At 35.3% G+C, this 21,083-nt stretch overlaps 1 protein-coding gene across 1 annotated transcript in view; it reads right to left on the reverse strand.

Moving 5' to 3' along the window:
• Positions 1–21,083, reverse strand: part of LOC133515893 (progestin and adipoQ receptor family member 4) — a 100,672-nt gene that overhangs the window by 46,584 nt on the left and 33,005 nt on the right. Inside the window, exon 2 of the mRNA XM_061848519.1 lies at positions 20,015–20,236. Within this exon, the coding sequence (XP_061704503.1) occupies positions 20,015–20,236 (222 nt within the window). The remainder of the gene's footprint in view (positions 1–20,014; positions 20,237–21,083) is intronic.

The raw sequence follows: 21,083 nt of genomic DNA on the forward strand, positions 1-21,083 counted from the left end.
TTTGCATTACGTTTTGCTTCATTTACATCGATATATCTTGTATCAGTATCGCATAAATCCTCACATCGTCACACAACATTATTAATATAGTTATTTGCAACTATTTTAAACTAGATAATGAGCTTACGAGTATTTTATACAAATAGACCCGATAAACGCATTTTGTCGAAGTTTAAGGTGAATAAAACGCAGTATTCAGATGTTAAAAACTCACGTTTCGCCTACGTGAATTCTTTAGCAAACATATTTTTTATATTTTACCTATTTACTTATCTTTAGTAAACGATTTTTAGTTTATTGGACAGATAAGACAAAGATATAAATAAATAATTTAAATAAGCTTAAAAAACTATACATAGCAGCAAATAAATAAATAATAAAATAATAAATAAATAAATATTATAGGACATTATTACACAAATTGACTAAGTCCCACAGTAAGCTCAATAAGGCTTGTGTTGTGTTGGGCAATTAAAATTTATATTCACTAACCTTGTTACGGGCTTATTACCTACTTTTCCTCAGACAGAACCTACCTTAGTTACCTACAAATATTTCAAATAAATATGTACTATGAAGAATCAACAATAATTTTTGAAAAAAAAAATCTAAGTTTAAGAACAGCTTGAAACAGCACGGAAAAGTATCACGCGATTATCGCTTAGAAAGCGCAAAACCTACTTCTTTAAACAACTTTAAACTGCAGTAAGTATGCCCGTTTATTTAAACCAGACTTTAGCTGGTTTATCTCAGAGTATTTTAAGCTCTACTATCTACTTATCAACTTAAGCTTGGGTTTATTGAAGGGGCTTTGCAAAAAAATGAAGATTAACGTTAATGAGAATGAAAAAATATTCGTCAATTGCAAATTAATCAATACATAAACGCAAAATACTTATTCCCTATTATTCCAAGTAACTGAAACATGACAACATAAAAAATCTTTAATTTCGGACAAGACATCCATATTAAGTATAAAACACAAACAACGTTAGGTTTAACATTCGAGGTCTCAGTATTTTATCTCATAAAATACATTATTTTCGCAATTATACTAAAAGGCTTTCAGAAATTTCTGTCAGAAATTTGAATAATTAAATAATGTTAATGTGGGGTCAACCACGATTGTTTGAAGTGTTAGCTTCGTTAGAACCTCAAACCTCGATATGTAATGGCTTTAAACTTTAAACTTTTTTAACTAAACGGTGGCAAACAAGAGTATGGTTTACCGAAAGGTAATCAACAGGGGTCGGACAAAAAGTGCGCATGACGTCAAACCACTTATAGGATGATTTCAAATAGTATTTTTGATTTTCATAAACAATTATCACTTATCATTTATCAACCTCTTTATTAAACGATATCGCCACTTGAAATGAGTATGTACGTTTTTGACTGACACATTGTCAATCAGATGAACAATAAATTGACTTCGTTATTGTTTAGCTATTGTATCTTCACGATTATATTTAGCTAAAATTTATATTTACTAATGTATAAGAAAACGCTCTAAAATGTCATCTTTACTCGAATATTGTGGCAATTTTCCTTTTTTGGAGGTAGGTACGCGACAAACACGTATACTGCTCTTGCTGTAATCAAGATGTACCAACGAAGGTAAGCAATATTAAAAGACATTTGGAGACAGCCAAACATGTCGGAAACGTAGAAAAAAAGGGCAAAGTGAATTTAATATGAACCTTACAAATTTTATGATAGCAGCAAATATACCCTGGGTGCAACTACAAAATGAAAACTTCCGTAATTTCATAAAAAAATGCATAAATGTATTATTAATTCCATGGATTTATTTACGATTATTTTGTTACTTCATTAATACTAATTTGTTACTACATGTCACACGGAAGTTTAAATACAAACTCAAACATCATCCTGTGTGCAAGATTACGTCATTTTTACGTCATCCGCACTTTTTGTCCGACCCCTGGTAATCAAACACTGTAGCCTACCCATTCGATGTATACCACAATAGGTTAATACTCTCAGTTATTGCGAGAGAATAAGGTTCTGGTGGGGCAGAATAGTCGCAATGTGCCAAAAAGAAGATAATATCATAATTAAGTAACTATTTCTAACTTTACTCATTACAAAAATAGCACTCATTTCGTCTGAACACAGCGCAGTACCGAGCATAATTCCTAATTACCCTTCATAATAATTTAAAGGGTGGGCGGCAAGTCGGCAAATATCCAAAAGGAATTCATCCAACTGAATTAAGGACGGAGAATTTGAGTTTCTTTGGTACTTTAATGATTATTTACAGGCATTGCTTTGTTCAGAATTGTTTTTGTAAAACTCGAAAACGATTCTGAATAACAAGAAAATAAAGAAGTAGAGTCGAACTCTGCGTGCCATTTGCAATGAATGAGTGTGGTAATGTCAGGATTAATGTCAAATATCTATGAAAATATGACGTTTATAATTACACTACTTCACTTTGTTACATTCAAGTTGGTGCAAAGTGAGCTACGGACTCTAGGCAATTTTGGAACAAAGTCAAGGCAAGTTTTAGAGATGCAAAAATCATAAAAATGATAAGCATGGCTAAATAAAATTCGTAACGTAGGGAAGCAGTAAATAATAAAATAATCATTTGTGATTAAATCCTATACCTACCTGTACTTGAGCTATGCCACATATATGATTTAGTTTGAGTTGATTCAGTAAGATCAGTTTACAATACTATTAGTAAGTAGTTGGGTAGGCTAGCGTTTCTATCTATTATTTACTTATATAATGTATGTTTAATATATTTCTAACAGTTCATGATTTTGAGCGATTAATATCCTATAATATCCTATCTTATAGCCGCGTGGGTTAGGTAAGTAATGCATGTAATAAGACTAATAATTCTGAAACACTGCGCGTGTGTAGTCGCAAAATCCTCAAATAAGCGGCGAGCGACAGATGAGTTTTGAGAGCAACGTACAGAATGGCTTTGCCTAACTGAATCCTGCGATGATATCCACCAGGCATACACGAACCAAAATGTAGTCCGGAAATAATCAAACTGTGACAGCAGCAAATGCAATCATACCGTTTAGCTCCGGATGGCTGGGAAAGGGATGGAATTCAGCGGCCGTTCGGGCGTCGATTCTGTGACCCATATACAGCGGCCTACTCGCATTTCTATTTGATTTTAATTCGGGCGATGCAGTTAAATCGGCATTGTGCTTCATAATAGATAAAATGCGAACGTAAAGTGCAGAATCAGAGTAATATACAAACACAGTTAAAGAAAGCCCACTGTCTAACAATTCTGATGTTTGATTTAAAAAATCGTAAGCCTTCACATTCTAGCACGACGCGTCTAAATCATAAAGGCATACAATGCACATGGCATGTACAGTGAGCTGCGAAATTAGTCGTCGAAAAGTAAAGTCGTCATGCACTTTTTGGCTGATGGTAATACCTTCCGACAGCCATCCGTGCTCTTTTGAATGGGAATGCATGACTATTTTTTTAATGTTTGTTCCAATAAACACGTTCAACAACACGAAATTAACCAAAAATGTGAAACCACAATTTACAATGTAATATTTTTGTACAGACATAAGTTAAAAAACGTATTTTTATTTACATAATTTACTGCCTACTTCTAATGTACCTGTAATAAACATTTTTATTCAATATAAAACTCTTATGTTATAATGAGATAAACTAAATAAGCGCATTTATTTTTTTCGGCGTAAATAACGAAAACAAAATTGTATTCTTAAGAATCAGGGCGCGCGCTGGTTGTATAATATGGGGCGTTTATACTCGCAAACTATACTCGTTCGTTCGAAATTTGGAAGTTACTGGGGGTACAATAGACAGCAGATTTATTAGAAACATTTGAAATTCACGTGAAGTAGTTTCGATTCACATTCCTAAAAATCATAGGTAAGTAGGTACATGCCTAAATGTCTTGGCGGGGCATTCTGTACCCCTAGTGTAACTTTGACCGACATCATAACGTGACGAACGCGTTTGCGTTAAGTCTCATTTTGTATAGGATTTTGAGGTTCCAAAACGTCCCGCTTGGCGCGCTCTTTCGAAATCCAATACAAAATGAGACTAAACGCAAACGCGTACGTCACGTTTGGAAATCGAATTTACTTACACTAGGGGTACTGAAAGCTAAACAGTGACCGACCTGCTGATTTTACTAACTTTAAAAACCAGTCGTTGGTTTTGTACTTGTGCTATATAACTATCAAGTTAGTTAAGTAACTAAGTACGAGTATGATATAGGTAGTCAGAATAGTACTCTTGGAATGTGAAATATATGCGTAAAATGCACAGGCCAATTCGACTTTTAGTTATTCGATATAATACTGATCTGTCAGTGTCAAAAGTTACATTTATCCAACCAAAAATTGTTGACACTGACAGATCAGCATCATATCGGAAACAGATCGAATAACTACAACGCGAATTGGCCTAGTAGTGTAAATAAGTAATCAACTTAACGTACTAGCATAACTGCCGCAGCTGAAAGGTATGAAAGTGAGCGAGCGACGTAAGCAATCGCACTGAAACGCGAGTTTTGACCCAGTTACAGCCTACCTATGTTCACTGCAGGCCTCTTTGGTTCGCTGAACACTCAGTTTTCAGCTGAAAAGGAAAATAATTGTCATTATGCTTAACAGGTTAGAAATTGCATTATTTAATTCGATTATGTTTTTTGCTGCAGTTTTGCAGTTCATATCTACACTTGTAATCCATCTCATTATTTTTTTCAGTCTAGAACCCTTTAATAATATATTTTGATGCCGTCCCACATTCCGTGTTTTTCTGGGATTCGCTACCCTCAGAAGTGTTGAGAATCGTGCTTTTCTCTCTGAAGTTATGTCGTTAACATACACATGTCCTGGATTAGACTGTGCCCCCACTGGCTCGTAAATGAAGAAACACATGTGCAAACTCTGATCGAGTTGCGTCGTCTATTGAAGCTGAAGTTTGTGACCTTTCTCTACTCTCTTCTCTGTGGCCGGTTACACGTAAAACGTTTAATTGGACTCTGCCGCCACAAAGGCTAGGAACAAGAGACGTACTATTTCTGACCAAATTGGATCGCCTGAGCTGTTAGCGCCCATGATAATCGCACTAACCTCGCGCAGCTAGGATTTCAAAGTAAAATCTATCCAAAACAGTTTTCAAGTTTCTTTTAAAAGCTGACAAAAGTCAGTATTGAGGTTCAAACAAATAAAAAGACCTACTAGCCTCGGTGCTGACACTATGAAACCGGGTTCGAATCCCGGTCAGGGCATTAGTTTGAGTATTTATCATAAATATGTACTAACATCGTCGCCTGTACCGCATATGTACCAATCAGTACCCATGTAAAAGCAAAATCTTGTACCTACTAAGTTACAAGCTTTGCCTAGTTTGGGGCTAGGTCGATCTCTGTAAGTTAGTGCCCATATGTATATATATTTACAATGGTCTCTATTTACTTTATTGTTATATAAAGGGATGAAACGTACTCAATTTTACGTAATTTCTGAGGATACTTAAATACATACAGAGCTAATCACTATACAAAGTTGGTGCGCCTCTTTAAAGCATTTTCTCAAAATACCGAGAAAACTATGCTACGTAACTGCTTCGAACGTAGCGCTACGCGCATCGAAATCGTAGCATAGCAGTGAAAGAGCGCCGTGCATAGCACCGGTGTGGAGGATCCCTTACCCGCGACAACAGTCGCGGTGCGGTTGCGAGCTGAAGTGGCCCAGTTGCCCAGTTGCCCTGGCCTACTGACATTTGTGGAGCCTTTGTAGCGGCAACTGCAACACTTTCGCTTTCAACCCGGTGCACCCATTAAGGTTACCTTGAAAATATTACTTTGATTATCAACCGAGCAAATGGAACTGGAGATAAATCTATAATGACTTAATTTGAGTAAGTCTTTCATTGAAATTTTGGAAATAACATTCGATATACCGACCGGTCTGTCGGTGTTAAAAGTGACATTTCTTCAACCAAAAACTTCACTTTTGACTCTGACAGATCTGTAGGTATTGTATCGCTGTGACATCTTTATATATATTTACCTATATATAAGCATTATTAAATTTGGGCCGATTGTCCCTGAGGCCAATTTTAACTTAGATTCCGATATCAAAATGATTTTGATAACATTCGTGCATGCATTTCGCTCGTAATTTTTCGTACCTACATGTACATACTGTAACATATCATATCATTTCATAGGCATATCATTTACAATGTATAAAATAATTAACTAGAAGAACAAATACTGTAATTAAGTTCGGATTGGCCTCAAGTAGTTGCGACATACTTGAAAAATAAGTCATACACTACTTTTTTCGCCTTAAAAGAAGGTATAAAAATATACCTATAGGGATTTGAGGTCAACTTTGTCTGCGCTAATTAGAATCATTAGTCCTTAGCGAAATGTCTACAAAAAACGGAGGAAAAACTTGGAACAAGGAAAAAGGAAAACGAAAACGTGTAAATTATGCTCAATCTTAGGACCGAAAAAATATGGAACTGATCCTGAGATCACGGTTAGTGACTCTAATTCAAGGCTCAATTGCATTCAATATTATAACTCTTAAAGTTACTTTTTCTAATGATAGCGCTATAAAATCAACGTATTCATTGTAAAAATGTTTTTTAAAAACTTAAAGCGTCAGAGTTATTTGTTATTTGGTCGAAAGATAAGTCATTAATTTGAAATATAAAAATAAGTGGACAAACAGCCAACCTTTTTGAATCACAGCTATGTCACTAGCTGATAATAACATTGTTGAGTATAGGCAAAGCTACCGCGGTTTCTAAGGTAAACTAAGTTTTGTTTGTAAAGAAACGAGCATAAGAGCAGATATTAGGTCTTTACCTAATATCTGCTATGAAATCAGTTTCAATATCAATGTTCTATTGTCGTATTAAGATCAAAGTAACTGTGAGGGTGGAGGCGAGTACTCGTGGGTTGATAAATAAGATTTCCTTTGACGATCCTACGCACACGTCTACAGCTTCGATCTTAGTATTTGTACCTACAAGAATCCGTTAAATCATAAAGTAAAAGCTCCGTGCTGAATACGAATAATAGTAGTTTCGATTTATGTATATCTGCGAAGAACTAACAGGCATATTCTGATTTTAATAACTGATTACAGGAAAGTGCATAAACCTGTTAATAAAATACATGAAATTGACGTAATTAGCAATGTATTTGTATCTGTCACCAAGAGCGTTCTTCAAATTATTTCGCAAGTCACAATCTCCACTGAAAAACTTGTTAACTTAATGGAGACCTCTCACGTACGTTAACGTCTTAATATCCCGCGGAGGTATTTAGAGAGATACGCGTTGTGTTATGTTAACGTATATTTCACCTTTCTTTCCCGACTTCTCAAGGTTGCATTGAAGTTTGAGCTTTAACTTGTGATCGGTTAGGTTGTTCGTGCGTTGAATAAATAAAAGGGATTGAATTTGTGGAACAAAACAGGCGCTTTTCACTGTGTAGTTAAAAGTTATATTTGGTTGCTCAGTTCTTCGACACATACGTCCTTTGCATTGTGCTTGTTATATTTGTGTAACATTTCTGACAGATACGTCATATGCGACTGAGAAATTATCTCGTTTTTCGTTCAAATTCGCGCATTTTGGTGGGATACTTTAGAGATAAATAGTGATGTATGATATGATAATGAATACCTACTTATGGGTGCAGCTATGTGTGCAGGCGTATAGGTAGTACCTACTTATTGTTTTGTTCGTATTTTGCTGTGGCAGGGGCTCAATATATACTAATGGTGTCAGTCATAATTGCGGTACTATTACCTTCCACTAACTTTTGATCGTTTGTCTTAATCTGCCATTTTGACTTATGTGTGTTAAGTAAGAGATAAAACATACATTAATAAATTGAAGCTTGTAACGTTTTATGAACAACTTAAGCATTGGAGTCAATTAATTACAAGCGTTCGATTTACTTTGGTTTTAATTGCAGAATGTCAGTAGGTACTAGGACTAGGACAATAGAAATTGTTAACAGTGTCTCCGTTAAAAGTTATACTTATCATAACAAATAAAAATAACGAAACATTACATTTTATTAGCAACTCAACTGTAGGTACTAAAAGCAATAGGTACCTATTGAATATTCCGTTCTATGAGGTGCACAAAATTATGTTTTTATATCCTGATGGTAGCCATTTGAAAAAAAGGTTAATAGGGCAAAGCAATTTATTTCTAAAAAAAGCCGTACCCGCGTCTAACTTTGTACATTTAATAAATCCTGAAGGAGACGAGAAAAATATAATAAAAGACTGCTCGGAAACATGCCAGCGACAATGGACGGGGAATTCTCGTGTTACTAAAAGGAGTATAATGTTACGTGTCGTAACATATCACGCTAGCCTGTGGGGATGTGATGGTGTTCATTCTATCGCGGGATAATCGTGTCGACATTTTAGACTGTGTCATTTATACAATAAGGATAAGAAAATTAGAGTAATATTAGTAATATAAGAAAATTAGAGTACTAACGGCGAACAAAATGTCATGTAGCATTTTCTACCAGTCAACTATAAGGCAATAGTACATTACGATACAAGTGCGAAAAATAGGAAATTCGAAACGAGTGGCGATAAATTAAAACACGACCGAAGGGAGTGTTTTAAATCGACACGAGTTGCGAATTACCTATTCGCACATGTATCGTACAACGTTTTACAGTACATATGGCCCTTTAAATGTTCGACACAGTAACGTAATATGCTACTTCTCGCACTAGTGCTATAAAGTAGCCCCATATGTACTGTAAAGTATATATTGTGGGCGCAAAATTAAATACACAGAAACTTTTTTTTCGCAATAAAACGTTTGTCCTACTTACCACGCTCACGCGGAATGTTACTATCTTAAAGGACAAATAGTTGTGATGGTGTCGGCAATGATCCATTATCTCACCACTTCGCTTGTGAGCCTGTGAAGAGCTTCAAATCACATGTTTCATCAAAGCGAGTTCAACTCCCCACCCAAAAATAAGTTTCGGCAAAATTGGTGGGTACACATTACACAATGAAGTCCGCCCCCAGATTTTAATAATATGACATTGATTTGATATTAATCTCGGTGTGTCCCTCTCTAAGCAATAGACTATAAGCTTAAAAGCAATGTCATATTTTTATAACATGAATATTCTGAACCGGCCTTTTGGGTCTCGTTTAGGATTTGGAGGCAAAGCATTGTATTTTATTGTAACTTAAATTTCAAACTAACCACCATTTCAAAATAGCGCAATATGAACTAAAGAATATTGTTCGTGTCATCCACGATGTCGTGCATATTTGTCAAATCTAACCTTTAATAATATGACAATACGAGTCAAGGCAAGCGTTTTGAGGTTTGAATCAAACCTGTTAAAGTTGTCCCGTAGGTGTGTAAACTCTGCTATCGGCTTCAGGGCCGGCAACAGTCCGTTTTACGGCCCTTAAACGATGGATCCGTATTAAGGGATTTTCTGTTAGTTTGCCGCATCCAACGTCATAAAATCTTGGATCCGGAAACGCGCGCACATCATCGATTTCTAACAGTATGGACATGAATTGCTAAGATCAGTGGTTCGCAAGTTGAGTGGGCTTTGACTCACCTAACAAAACCTGCTCAATTCGGGGCCCACCTTTTGACCGTCTTAATTATCCAACATGAAATATTATTAGTACCGGCTGTTAAATGTTAACCCGATCGGTCGGCATGTTGTATTATGTTCCAGGGCCCATTCAAATTTCGCTCGCGACCCATAGTTTGGGAAATGCTGGCTAAAATAATTATTTTTGTTCAGGACAGCGACGATATTTTAGTACCGTTTCCCTAAAAAGCAAACGTTTGTAGGTTTTATGATTTAATATCTGCGATTACTGTGTAGTTTACTTACGAAAGTAATTCGTTTGTGCATTGTTCGTTTTAATACATTTTATAACAAAAACGGTGTTTCTGTTCAGTTAGAGTTTAAGATGAGGTATTGGCAAAAACGGTATTTCATGCTTGAGAGCTTACGCTACACCTAATATTTGACGATTTAATATCGAATTAACAATTCCAATAAAATTGTTTTTTTCATCTTTTTGAATAGATAATGAAATATATAAAATGCTGCAACGAGTGTTCATATTTTCTTAGTCACTGCCCGTTCCGTGCAAACGAAATTGCGATCCGTTATAGATTGAGACGCGATACCAAACGGGTTTACGAGATGATCATCTGACAGTTTTATGCGGGAAAAGAAAATGATGGCTATTGAATCTAATATTAAGCCTCCGTTTCCTACTTCTGATAGAAACTGGTAATAAAGCTATTCCCATCATTTTCAGGATTTTGAGGTAGTAATATATTGCTTTAAGTTTAACTAAATACACAAATGTTATTAATTAATTTACTACGTCTGCCATTCAATGTCTACAAACTGGTGGCAATCTTGAAGCAGAGTTTAAACATTTAATATCGATATACCTGTGTCTGTTGCCTCTCGCACCAATATTGTGGTTGTGATCAAATTTTGCAATTAGTTAAATTAGACTAGCTTTCCAATTTGCGATTGATTCGTTTGAAATACCTACATATTTAGGTATGTAGCTTCGATCTCGGAAGAAGGCCATAAGAACTGTTTTAAAGAGTTCAACCTCTTTGTTTGTAATCTTTAAAATCATTCTATCAAAATAATACATTTTTTTAGTAACGAGAGCAGCGAGAATAAGGTCCTACGTGCTACGGCGTAGCATGCACATTGAGAGTGTTGGTAATCGTGAATAATCTTACCGCTAAGACGCACGAGACCCGAACATGTTTTATAATGCAATCTGACAAAAGTCAGTGTTTCCCAAAGTTAGACAGAATGTTAAGGGTCCTGACAGCACCTACTAACTATAATCAAGTGCGCACGTTCGCCGACTCGCACCAAGTTTTAGTAATCTAGTGATTAATCATGCAAAACGAGGGCTCGCTGTACTTTGTCGGCGAGGGACTGCGCTGTGTCTAAAGATACATGCTATTTCATGCCAGACAAGCATTGGGCATGCTTAATTTTACCCTGGCGTCATGTTCATTTGGATATTTATCATCGACTCCGCTACGGAGGTAAACATAATGTACTATATATTCATAATAAATATGGGTAAAGTAGCAGGAAATATTACCTAACCGATAGTGTTCTGCCAATGCCCCTTATATTTTTCCTTTAAAAGTACGTGGAACTATTAGAAAAGTAGAACAACCTTTTTGGTATATGTATATTGCTTGTGACTCTGTTTTGAAACTGTTTCCACGTAATATATATATATATATATATATATGTATGGTATATAAGTCAAGTTATATAACAATTTATTCCAGCGGCTATATTCGTCCTGATTATGAAAATTGGCTAATTCGGAAATTGTTTGATATGAATTACCTACATTTAATGAAGATCTCGATCTAAGATCTCGTTGATTAAGTGAGTTGGACGCTTGATATCGCAGTCGAAATATGGTAATTACATTTCGAATAATTTATCGCGGAGGTACGGGAAGGTGAAGGGCACATATTCCTAATTCGAAGATCCAAATATAGAACGAGTGATCCTTTGAAATCTAAGTCGATAACAATTTTAGGTACCCAATTAGTGCCTGTCAAGGGCAGCGACATCCGATGTATTCTCCCCGTATTAACCTGCAGGGAAATACGCTAATACATAAAATTAGGTTTGTGTATAGTCAGCTGCAGACACATCTATCATCCTGCATAGAAGCCGTGCGTCGCTCTTTGTAACCACAAACGCCTTTAAAATAAGGTTTAGGTAGTTGTTATTGGATACATTAACAGATTTTTTAATTTTCCATGCAGCATTTTCTTCCATGTAGTGATTCTACGCTTTAATGTAGACAATAAAAGTTATGCAGTATTTTTAGCCTCTAATTTAATGCTGCTTGTTCTGTATTTCGTAACAAAAACTGGGCCATTTCACTATACCTACAATCTAAGCCGTACCTATTCCCTGGACAAAACACAGCAAACAAGTCTCGCGTCGCTTCAAAACATCGTGCGAGGAACTAGGACGTTGTACAATAAAGCAAAGAAAATTTAACAGTCGTGTATTCTCAAAGGAACTTCTACGAAAAGGAAATACAAGTATTTATTACCACTACAAGCGAACAACCAAGAGCGAACCTAGTTCTTACGAGGGGTGGCTGAAAAGTAATCTAATTAAAAAAAAATACTAGCCGGTATGAATTTGTGTTTATTGACTATTCTTTTTTCAAATTTACAAACTTTTATTTGTCAGTTGCTCTTCATTTGTTTTTGACAGTCGAATGCTTGCAACATGTTGCTACAGAAAAATATTTTGATCAAAATTAAAAAAAAAGCGGCCAAGTGCGAGTCGGACTCGCCCATGAAGGGTTCCTTTATGACGTATTAAAAAAAACTACTTAAACTACTAGATCTCGTTCAACATTTTACCACTTTGGACACACATTTTACCACTTTGGTAGTGTCTCTCGCGCAAACTATTCACTTTAGAAAAAAATTATATTAGGAACCTAAATATCATTTTTGAAGACCTATCCATAGATACCCCACACGTATGGGTTTGACGAAAAAAAATTTTTTTTTAATTTTATGACGTATTAAAAAAAACTACTCACTAGATCTCGTTCAAACCAATTTTCGTTAGAAGTTTGCATCGTAATGTATATCATATATTTTTTTTAGATTTTTCATTCTGTTATTTTAGAAGTTACAGGGGGGGGGGACACACTTTTTTTTACTTTGGGAGGTTCTCTCGCGCAAACTATTCAGTTTAGAAAAAAATGATATTAGAAACCTTAATATCATTTTTGAAGACCTATCCATAGATACCCCACATGTATGGGTATGTTGAAAAAAAAATTTTTTTTTTAATTTCATGACGTATTAAAAAAAAACTACTTACTAGATCTCGTTCAAACCAATTTTCGGTGGAAGTTTACATGGCAATGTATATCATATATTTTTTTTAGATTTTTCATTCTCTTATTTTAGAAGTTACGGGGGGGGGGACACACATTTTACCACTTTGGAAGTGTCTCTCGCGCAAACTATTCATTTTAGAAAAAAAAGCGGCCAAGTGCGAGTCGGACTCGCGCATGAAGGGTTCCGTACCATTTAAGACGTATTAAAAAAAAATCTACTTGCTAGATCTTGTTCAACATTTTACCACTTTGGACACACATTTTACCACTTTGGAACTGTCTCTCGCGCAAACTATTCAGTTTAGAAAAAAATGATGTTAGGAACCTAAATATCATTTTTGAAGACCTATCCATAGATACCCCACACGTATGGGTTTGATGAAAAAATTTTTTTTTTAATTTATTGACGTATTAAAAAAAAACTATTCACTAGATCTCGTTCAAATCAATTTTCGGTGGAAGTTTGCATGGTAATGTATATCATATATTTTTTTTAGATTTTTCATTCTGTTATTTTAGAAGTTACAGGGGGGGGGACACACATTTTTTCACTTTGGAAGTGTCTCTCGCGCAAACTATTCAGTTTAGAAAAAAATGATTTTAGAAACCTAAATATCATTTTTGAAGACCTATCCATAGATACCCCACACGTATGGGTTTGATGAAAAAAAATTTTTTTTTAAATTTTTATGACGTATTAAAAAAAAACTCCTTACTAGATCTCGTTCGAACCAATTTTCGGTGGAAGTTTGCATGGCAATGTATATCATATATTTTTTTTAGATTTTTCATTCTGTTATTTTAGAAGTTACAGGGGGGGGGACACACATTTTTTTCACTTTGGAAGTGTCTCTCGCGCAAACTATTCAGTTTAGAAAAAAATGATATTAGAAACCTAAATATCATTTTTGAAGACCTATCCATAGATACCCCACACGTATGGGTTTGATGAAAAATTTTTTTTTTTTTAATTTTTATGACGTATTAAAAAAAAACTACTTACTAGATCTCGTTCGAACCAATTTTCGGTGGAAGTTTGCATAGCAATGTATATCATATATTTTTTTTTAGATTTTTCATTCTGTTATTTTAGAAGTTACGGGGGGGGGGGGGGGACACACTTTTTACCACTTTGGAAGTGTCTCTCGCGCAAACTTTTCAGTTTAGAAAAAAATGATATTAGAAACCTCAATATCATTTTTAAAGACCTATCCATAGATACCCCACACGTATGAGTTTGATGAAAAAAGATTTTTTGAGTTTCAGTTCTAAGTATGGGGAACCCCCAAAATTTATTGTTTTTTTTTCTATTTTTGTGTGAACATCATAATGCGGTTCATAGAATACATCTACTTACCAAGTTTGAACAGTATAGCTTTTATAGTTTCGGAAAAAAGTGGCTGTGACAGAATCGGACAGACAGACGGACATGACGAATCTATAAGGGTTCCGTTTTTTGCCATTTGGCTACGGAACCCTAAAAATTATATTAGAAACCTCAATATCATTTTTGAAGACCTATCCATAGATACCCCACACGTATGGGTTTGATGAAAAAAGATTTTTTGAGTTTCAGTTCTAAGTATGGGGAACCCCCAAAATTTTTTTTTTTTTTTCTATTTTTGTGTGAAAATCTTAATGCGGTTCATAGAATACATCCACTTACTAAGTTTGAACAGTACAGCTCTTATAGTTTCGGAAAAAAGTGGCTGTGACAGAATCGGACAGACAGACGGACATGACGAATCTATAAGGGTTCCGTTTTTTGCCATTTGGCTACGGAACCCTAAAAATACTAGCCGGTATGAATTTGTGTTTATTGACTATTCTTTTTTCAAATTTACAAACTTTTATTTTTCAGTTGCTCTTCATTTGTTTTTGACAGTCGAATGCTTGCAACATGTTGCTACAGAAAAATATTTTGATCAAAATTGAGCAACGTTCAGTGATTAAATTTCTCACTAAAGAAGGGAATACGCCTTTGAAGATAAAATAACGTATGTTGCTCGTGTTTGGTGATGTATGTCCTTCCGATTTCACAATAAAGTTCTGGTCTAGGCAATTTAAATCGGGTCGCGAAAGCCTAGAAGACGATCCTCGTAGTGGACGACCAGTTTCTAGAAAAATATAATTCTTGAAGACCGACGAGTGAGATAGTGCGAAATAGCTAGAGATGTGGGCATTAGTAAGGAACGGGTAAATGAAATAATTCGTGGCTATTTAAACATGTCTAAGGTTAGTGCCCGGTGGGTCCCCAAAATGCTGACCGCGTTAGACAAGGACAGACGTGTCAAATGCTCGTTTTTGGACATGAGTCGCGGCAAAGAGGAAGAAATTATTTTCAGGGTTGTGACATGTGACGAGACTTGGATTAGACAAGAGGACCCAGAAAGTTAACAGAAATCACTACAATGGAAATTTAAAGTCGAAAAGCCTCCTCGGAAGTTTCGTTTCAGAAGGTTCGTCCATCGGCTAGTAAAATTATGGCGAATTTTTTTCGGGATTTTGAAGGGGTTCTACTAATAAATTATTAACCTAAGAAAACGACAATGAATGCTGATTATTACGCAAATTTACTTAGCAAGTTGAGAGACGCTATAAAAGTAAAAAAAACGGCCAAGTGCGAGTTCCATTTACTCGCGCATCGAGGGTTCCGTACAAACTTTGAAATACCTATACTTAGTATAATTGTGTACAGCGCCATCTATCGGTCTAACTAATTTGCGCCATGTAATGCATGTATGTTAGTTTTTCGAGGATAATTCTCTATCATGTGAACCGATTCCAACATTTATTCTTTTATATGAAAAAGGGTGCCTCTAATGTTATCTCATAGATATTTCAAGTGTAATAAACACACTTAAAGTTGGTTGAATTGCAAACTGAATTCGGAAATGTGTTTTGTTAATTTAAAAAAAATATCAAGATAGAGGTCTGATTATATTTTTCCTGTAAAGTTTATAGTAATGTCAATATTATGTAAAAATTTCAATTTTTTTCTTCGGTAACCTTCGGAGATAACCCCTTATCGGGAATGGTATTTTTTTTTCAGATTTTCCTTCATATTTCAATTTTTTTTCACTATGAAAAAAAAGAAAAAATAGTTTTGGAATGTACAATTTGTGCTCTTTTGAATGATACCCCACTTCACCTAATCACTAGACTTTGAAATTCCCCCCCCCCCCCCCCCCCCCCTTTATTGGGCATTTTCCATAGTAAATAAAAATAATACTTTCAAAGTGTCTGGGTTAGCGTTATACTTTTAGTAATTGACAAAATGACTCCTATGACAATATTTTTTGTTATTCGTGTACTTTAATAACGAAAATATACCAAATTTACTCCCTTTGTTTATAAAATATTTTGATGGAATATTGTATCACGTACATATATAATAACTTTTAGTGTATTGTGTGTGTTTAAAAAAATCCGTACTTTTTAGTATCAGTTGTTATATAGTGGCAGCAGAAATATACATCATTTGTGGAAATTTCAATTGTCTAGGTAACAGATGGCCAGACAGACAGACGGATGGACAGCGGAGTCTTAGTAATAGGGTCCCGTTTTACCCTTAGGGTACGGAACCCTTATTATACTCACGTTCCCTAACACTGAGTACCTTTATTTAGGTATGTAATTTTTTAATTACTTAATCGTAAATATATCATTTTTTGTCGAAGAAAACCCGTAATAGATTATAACATTTATAACAATTAATCCGTTATTTTTCGGGCATAACCGTAACCGAAACCGGTTATGAAGTTTGGCCGGTTATTGCATTCCCTATTCTTAAGTGATTACCTATATATTGCACACGCGAATCGATATTGTTCATATATTATATAGGTAAGTTCAAAATTATATCTTATTATCTATAGGTAAAACGGTGTAGGTTTACCAAAAATCCTTATTCTGAAGATGTTAATCCAAATGGTTCCAGTTATGCAATAGTGTAACAAGTACAGTAGGAGGTAGTACATAGGATTTCCATAACACGTACCACACTATAGCGTCACACTATCTGTTTATTGCTCACTAATTAAAAATAATCAAGCAAGTGATGCCTATCATCTCGTGAACCGAGACTACAGCTAATGTGCCGTCGGAAAGTTTCCAAAATTGCGAAATTCCCACTTGGATTTTTTTCGAAAACATCTCATATTTTTGTATGCAAATCATAATTTTCCATTTCCGAAATGAAAGTTTCCTTTGTTTCTTGTGAAATTTCCGAGAATATTTTCCAACTTTTTTGAAAAATTTTCAACACTTGCACACCTGTATCCAAGACTTGTAATTAATACTCGTAAATAATATAAAAATATTACTAGTTTATTTGGATATTATATGTAGCGAGCTACAAAATAGCATGGAGAAATGAATTCATTGATTAGTTCGCCATACACTTTTACGGCTGCGGTCTAATTGCCGTGACCCGTATTATTTATTTATCGTATAGCAAGTTTACACTGTGTTTTAAGTATTTACATGCATTCCGTAAGTAGTCGAAAGCGTCGCTCGTATAAAAATGTATGAAAAGAGAGGTGATAATTAGACGCAACCGCACAGAATGACCCACATATACCGACGAAGACAAGACAACCCTTAAATTTGTTAGTCAAGCCACTGTTCTCTAACTTGAGTGTAGCAGAAACTAAGTTATCAGGCTCTATATACGAGTATGTAGCAATTAGCGTACACTATGTACCCAGCCTGCGAGTGCTTCAGTGCACACGATGTGACCGGGAACCAAATCAGGCGTGAAATCGAGTCAGCGCTAAGTTATTTCAAATTCCACCAAGTATTGATTCAAACACAGTTGGGAGAACAATCAGTACAAAGTGGTATTCGAAGTGTATGAGTATCAGAGAGCCTCTGTCATGCTCGAGAGACGGAACAAAATTTCGATTTTCGATGTTCGCGGTAGGTGGGTAATCACCGAGCGTATACAGAGAAATGTCTTTTAATTGTATTCTAACTACCTACTCCAATAGTAATTTACAATGTTAACGTAACAAATAATACAACTCGTTCTCGTGTTTTTGCTACATCTTTACATTTGTTTTACCACTTGAGCTGTGATACCCGTTTGTATCGCAAAAAGAGGAAGAATAGTTAGCTACAGTTTACAATGCGCTAGGTAATAGGTAGTATGTAGGAAATCGCCTTTTTTTGCTTTGATATAAATGTGGCAGTGATTTGAAAATTCAGACAATGGTGAGGCGTAGTAAATCAATCATAGTGGTGAGGCGTCAACGACACTCGATTCTCACCATCTTGTGAATTTAGAAGACAATTGAGGACCTACTTTTAGGAACCTAACTAGAAAAAGGAAATTAGTAAATTCTCTAATGTAATTATATTCTCCTGTTATATGTTATATATATTAACATGGCGATGAACAAGCATAATACGAAGTCACTGTACTGGTTACGCATTACTTTAGTATACTGTGCCCGAGGGTTGAAAACAAAGCGGGCCCATGATTTCAACAATTAGATCACAAAGTTACGACTGCTTTCGGTCCTGTGCGCTTTTCATTTACGGTATTGTGTAAGGAATAGAAAATTCACGACGAATAAAATACTTCGGTAATTCAATAAGTTGCCAGGTTAACTTTGTCTTGTTTGGTGGAGTGTTCGCTTGTCACTTTCTTTGGAATTAAATTAGTCTTAATTATTTTCCTTCCGATCTGCTCGCAGATCGGAAGGAAGACGATGAAGCACATCCTGCTGGTAGTTATATTTTGATTAGGTTTAGTATTATAAAACAAGATCAGAACACCATTTGCAGACAATTTAAAGCATTTATAAGTACCAAATACTCTGGTGCACACATATAAAAAAAAAGATTGTTCGAAAACCCAAATTAACACACAAATACCATTTTTCAACATTAAGGCGTTAATTTGTCAGGCATTTAAATTCCAAGAGTATTTAGAGCAAAAATTAAGATCGAGTTCTTGACTATCCGGACAAACGGTTCCTTCCTTTTCTCTCAAATTCTTGTTTTACAAAAAAATATTTTTTGAATAATTAACTTTTGCTTTATTGTAAATAACATATATATTAATGCGTATGTCCTGACTGACTGGCTAACTGACTCATCAACTCGAAGCCGGAACTACAAAAGCTAGAAGCTGAAGTTTACACTGCAGGTTCCATCTACATATATTGTGTACAAGTAATAAGAGATTTTTGAGAAATTCAACCAGCTCTACAAAACCTAACAGTGTTTTCAGGTTGTTAAATACCTCTTTCAGTGTGTTCGGCGTTCCTAGGTATTTGTTCCTGTATACTTCTACCTGATTGCATTCTAGAAGAATATGTTTTGCTGTTTTCTCCTCCTCCATGCACCCTCTGCACATGGGGCTGTCTGTCTTACCTATTTTATGCAGGTGTTTGTTTAGTGTGTTATGTCCTGTAATTAATCCTAAGGGGGTTAAATAGGAACTTAAAACTTCGTAAGAAGGTATTATAATAAAATACAAGAAAAGTAATTTCTGAATAATTTTTGAAAATTCATCTCTTAAGGTGGTAAATAAGGGGTTGAAAGTTTAGTTTTATGAAGTACTTAAAACGTAGGAGAAAGTCACACCGTTTGAAAATAAGACAATAAATTTCAGTGTGTTTGAAAATTCATCTTCTGAGGGGGCCTTAAAAGGTGTTGAAAATATGAATCAAGAACGAAAAGATTTTTGAGTGAGTTTTTAGAATTTCTTCCCGTAAGGAAATTGAGTGGACATTGACCGTTTGTATCGAAACCATTTTTTGTTTTTGATTGAGGGAGTAAAAACTTTGGTAGAATATATTGTGACACAAATGTCGCATGTTTTCAACTAATTTTGTGAGCTGCATAAAGTTCATGTAAAATTACTACAAACAATATAAAAATCACGTGTTGTGCTTATGCCATGTCATTTTAGCAACACTCCAACGACGATCGTGACGTGATGGGACGACACTATGTGACGTACAGCGAGCTGAATATAGGTATTATTATTATTTTTTCCAAATTATTTATTGATATTATTATATGTATGTACTGACCTATGCTCTGACTGACCCAGATACCGAGCATGTCGAGCTGCAGCAGCCGGTGGTAGAGTTGCTCGCCTCGCGCGTGGTTCATGAACAAGTGGTAGAGGAAGGAGCCGCACCAGGGCGCCAGCGCGCCCAGCAGGTGGCACAGCGACAGGAACCACGCGCCGCTGCCGCCGCCCCACGGCAGCAGTCCCGGCAGCACCGCCAGGATGTACACCAGGGATACGCCTGACATAAAGGAAATGTACATGGTTAGTATGTAACCCATAAAATATAATTAAGGTTAAGCTTAGTTAAAGTAATCATCCTTTTTCAGGATATTTTCTACGGAGAAAAATATAAAAGATACATCCTATCTTTTTTTATAACAATTTTTTATAAAATATTTATTCCCGTTATACCTGATATCGGACTATTTTCCAAGGAGTTGGTAAGACTCGATTGGTTATGTTTGAAATGTATTTTGAAATCATATTTTAATTTCATTATAAAAATGTTTCTATTTTTTAAATTCGTGCAGTAAGGTTTTCATTATTTCTATTATTAGCCTTATTGAGCTTACTGTGGGACAGTCAATTTGTGTAATAATGTCCTATAATATTTATTTATTTATTATGATGCTTTGTCAAGCAACATCGGATGATTTTCTAAAATATTTTGTACACAAAGATTTTACGGGTAAGGTTGACAAGGATGAAATACAAGCGTTTAAAACCCATGCGGGCAGCATGAGAGAATAATAAAGTTCCTAAGACAAAGGAAGGCTCTTGTCATTCGAAAAGCCTAAAATATTAGCGACCCTTAAACCAAAGAACAGGCCTAAATATACATTTTAACAGTCATTTGAAATCTCGTACGAGTATTAGGATTTAGCTAGCTAGGACTTATATGGATATATAAAGGTATTCAAGTGAAGGACATAGGAGTTAGGTCACTATTGCTAAAATAATTAATGAAAATATTTTCATATTAAACTAAAATTATCGTAAGGTTATGATTTTAATGATTCTAAATGTGCTCGCCTCAAACGCAGTCCATTGACCCCGCGAGGGGTGCGATTCCAGTCGGTCACGCA

Source organism: Cydia pomonella, chromosome 3, assembly GCF_033807575.1.
Source record: "Cydia pomonella isolate Wapato2018A chromosome 3, ilCydPomo1, whole genome shotgun sequence".
Lineage (NCBI taxonomy): Eukaryota > Metazoa > Arthropoda > Insecta > Lepidoptera > Tortricidae > Cydia > Cydia pomonella.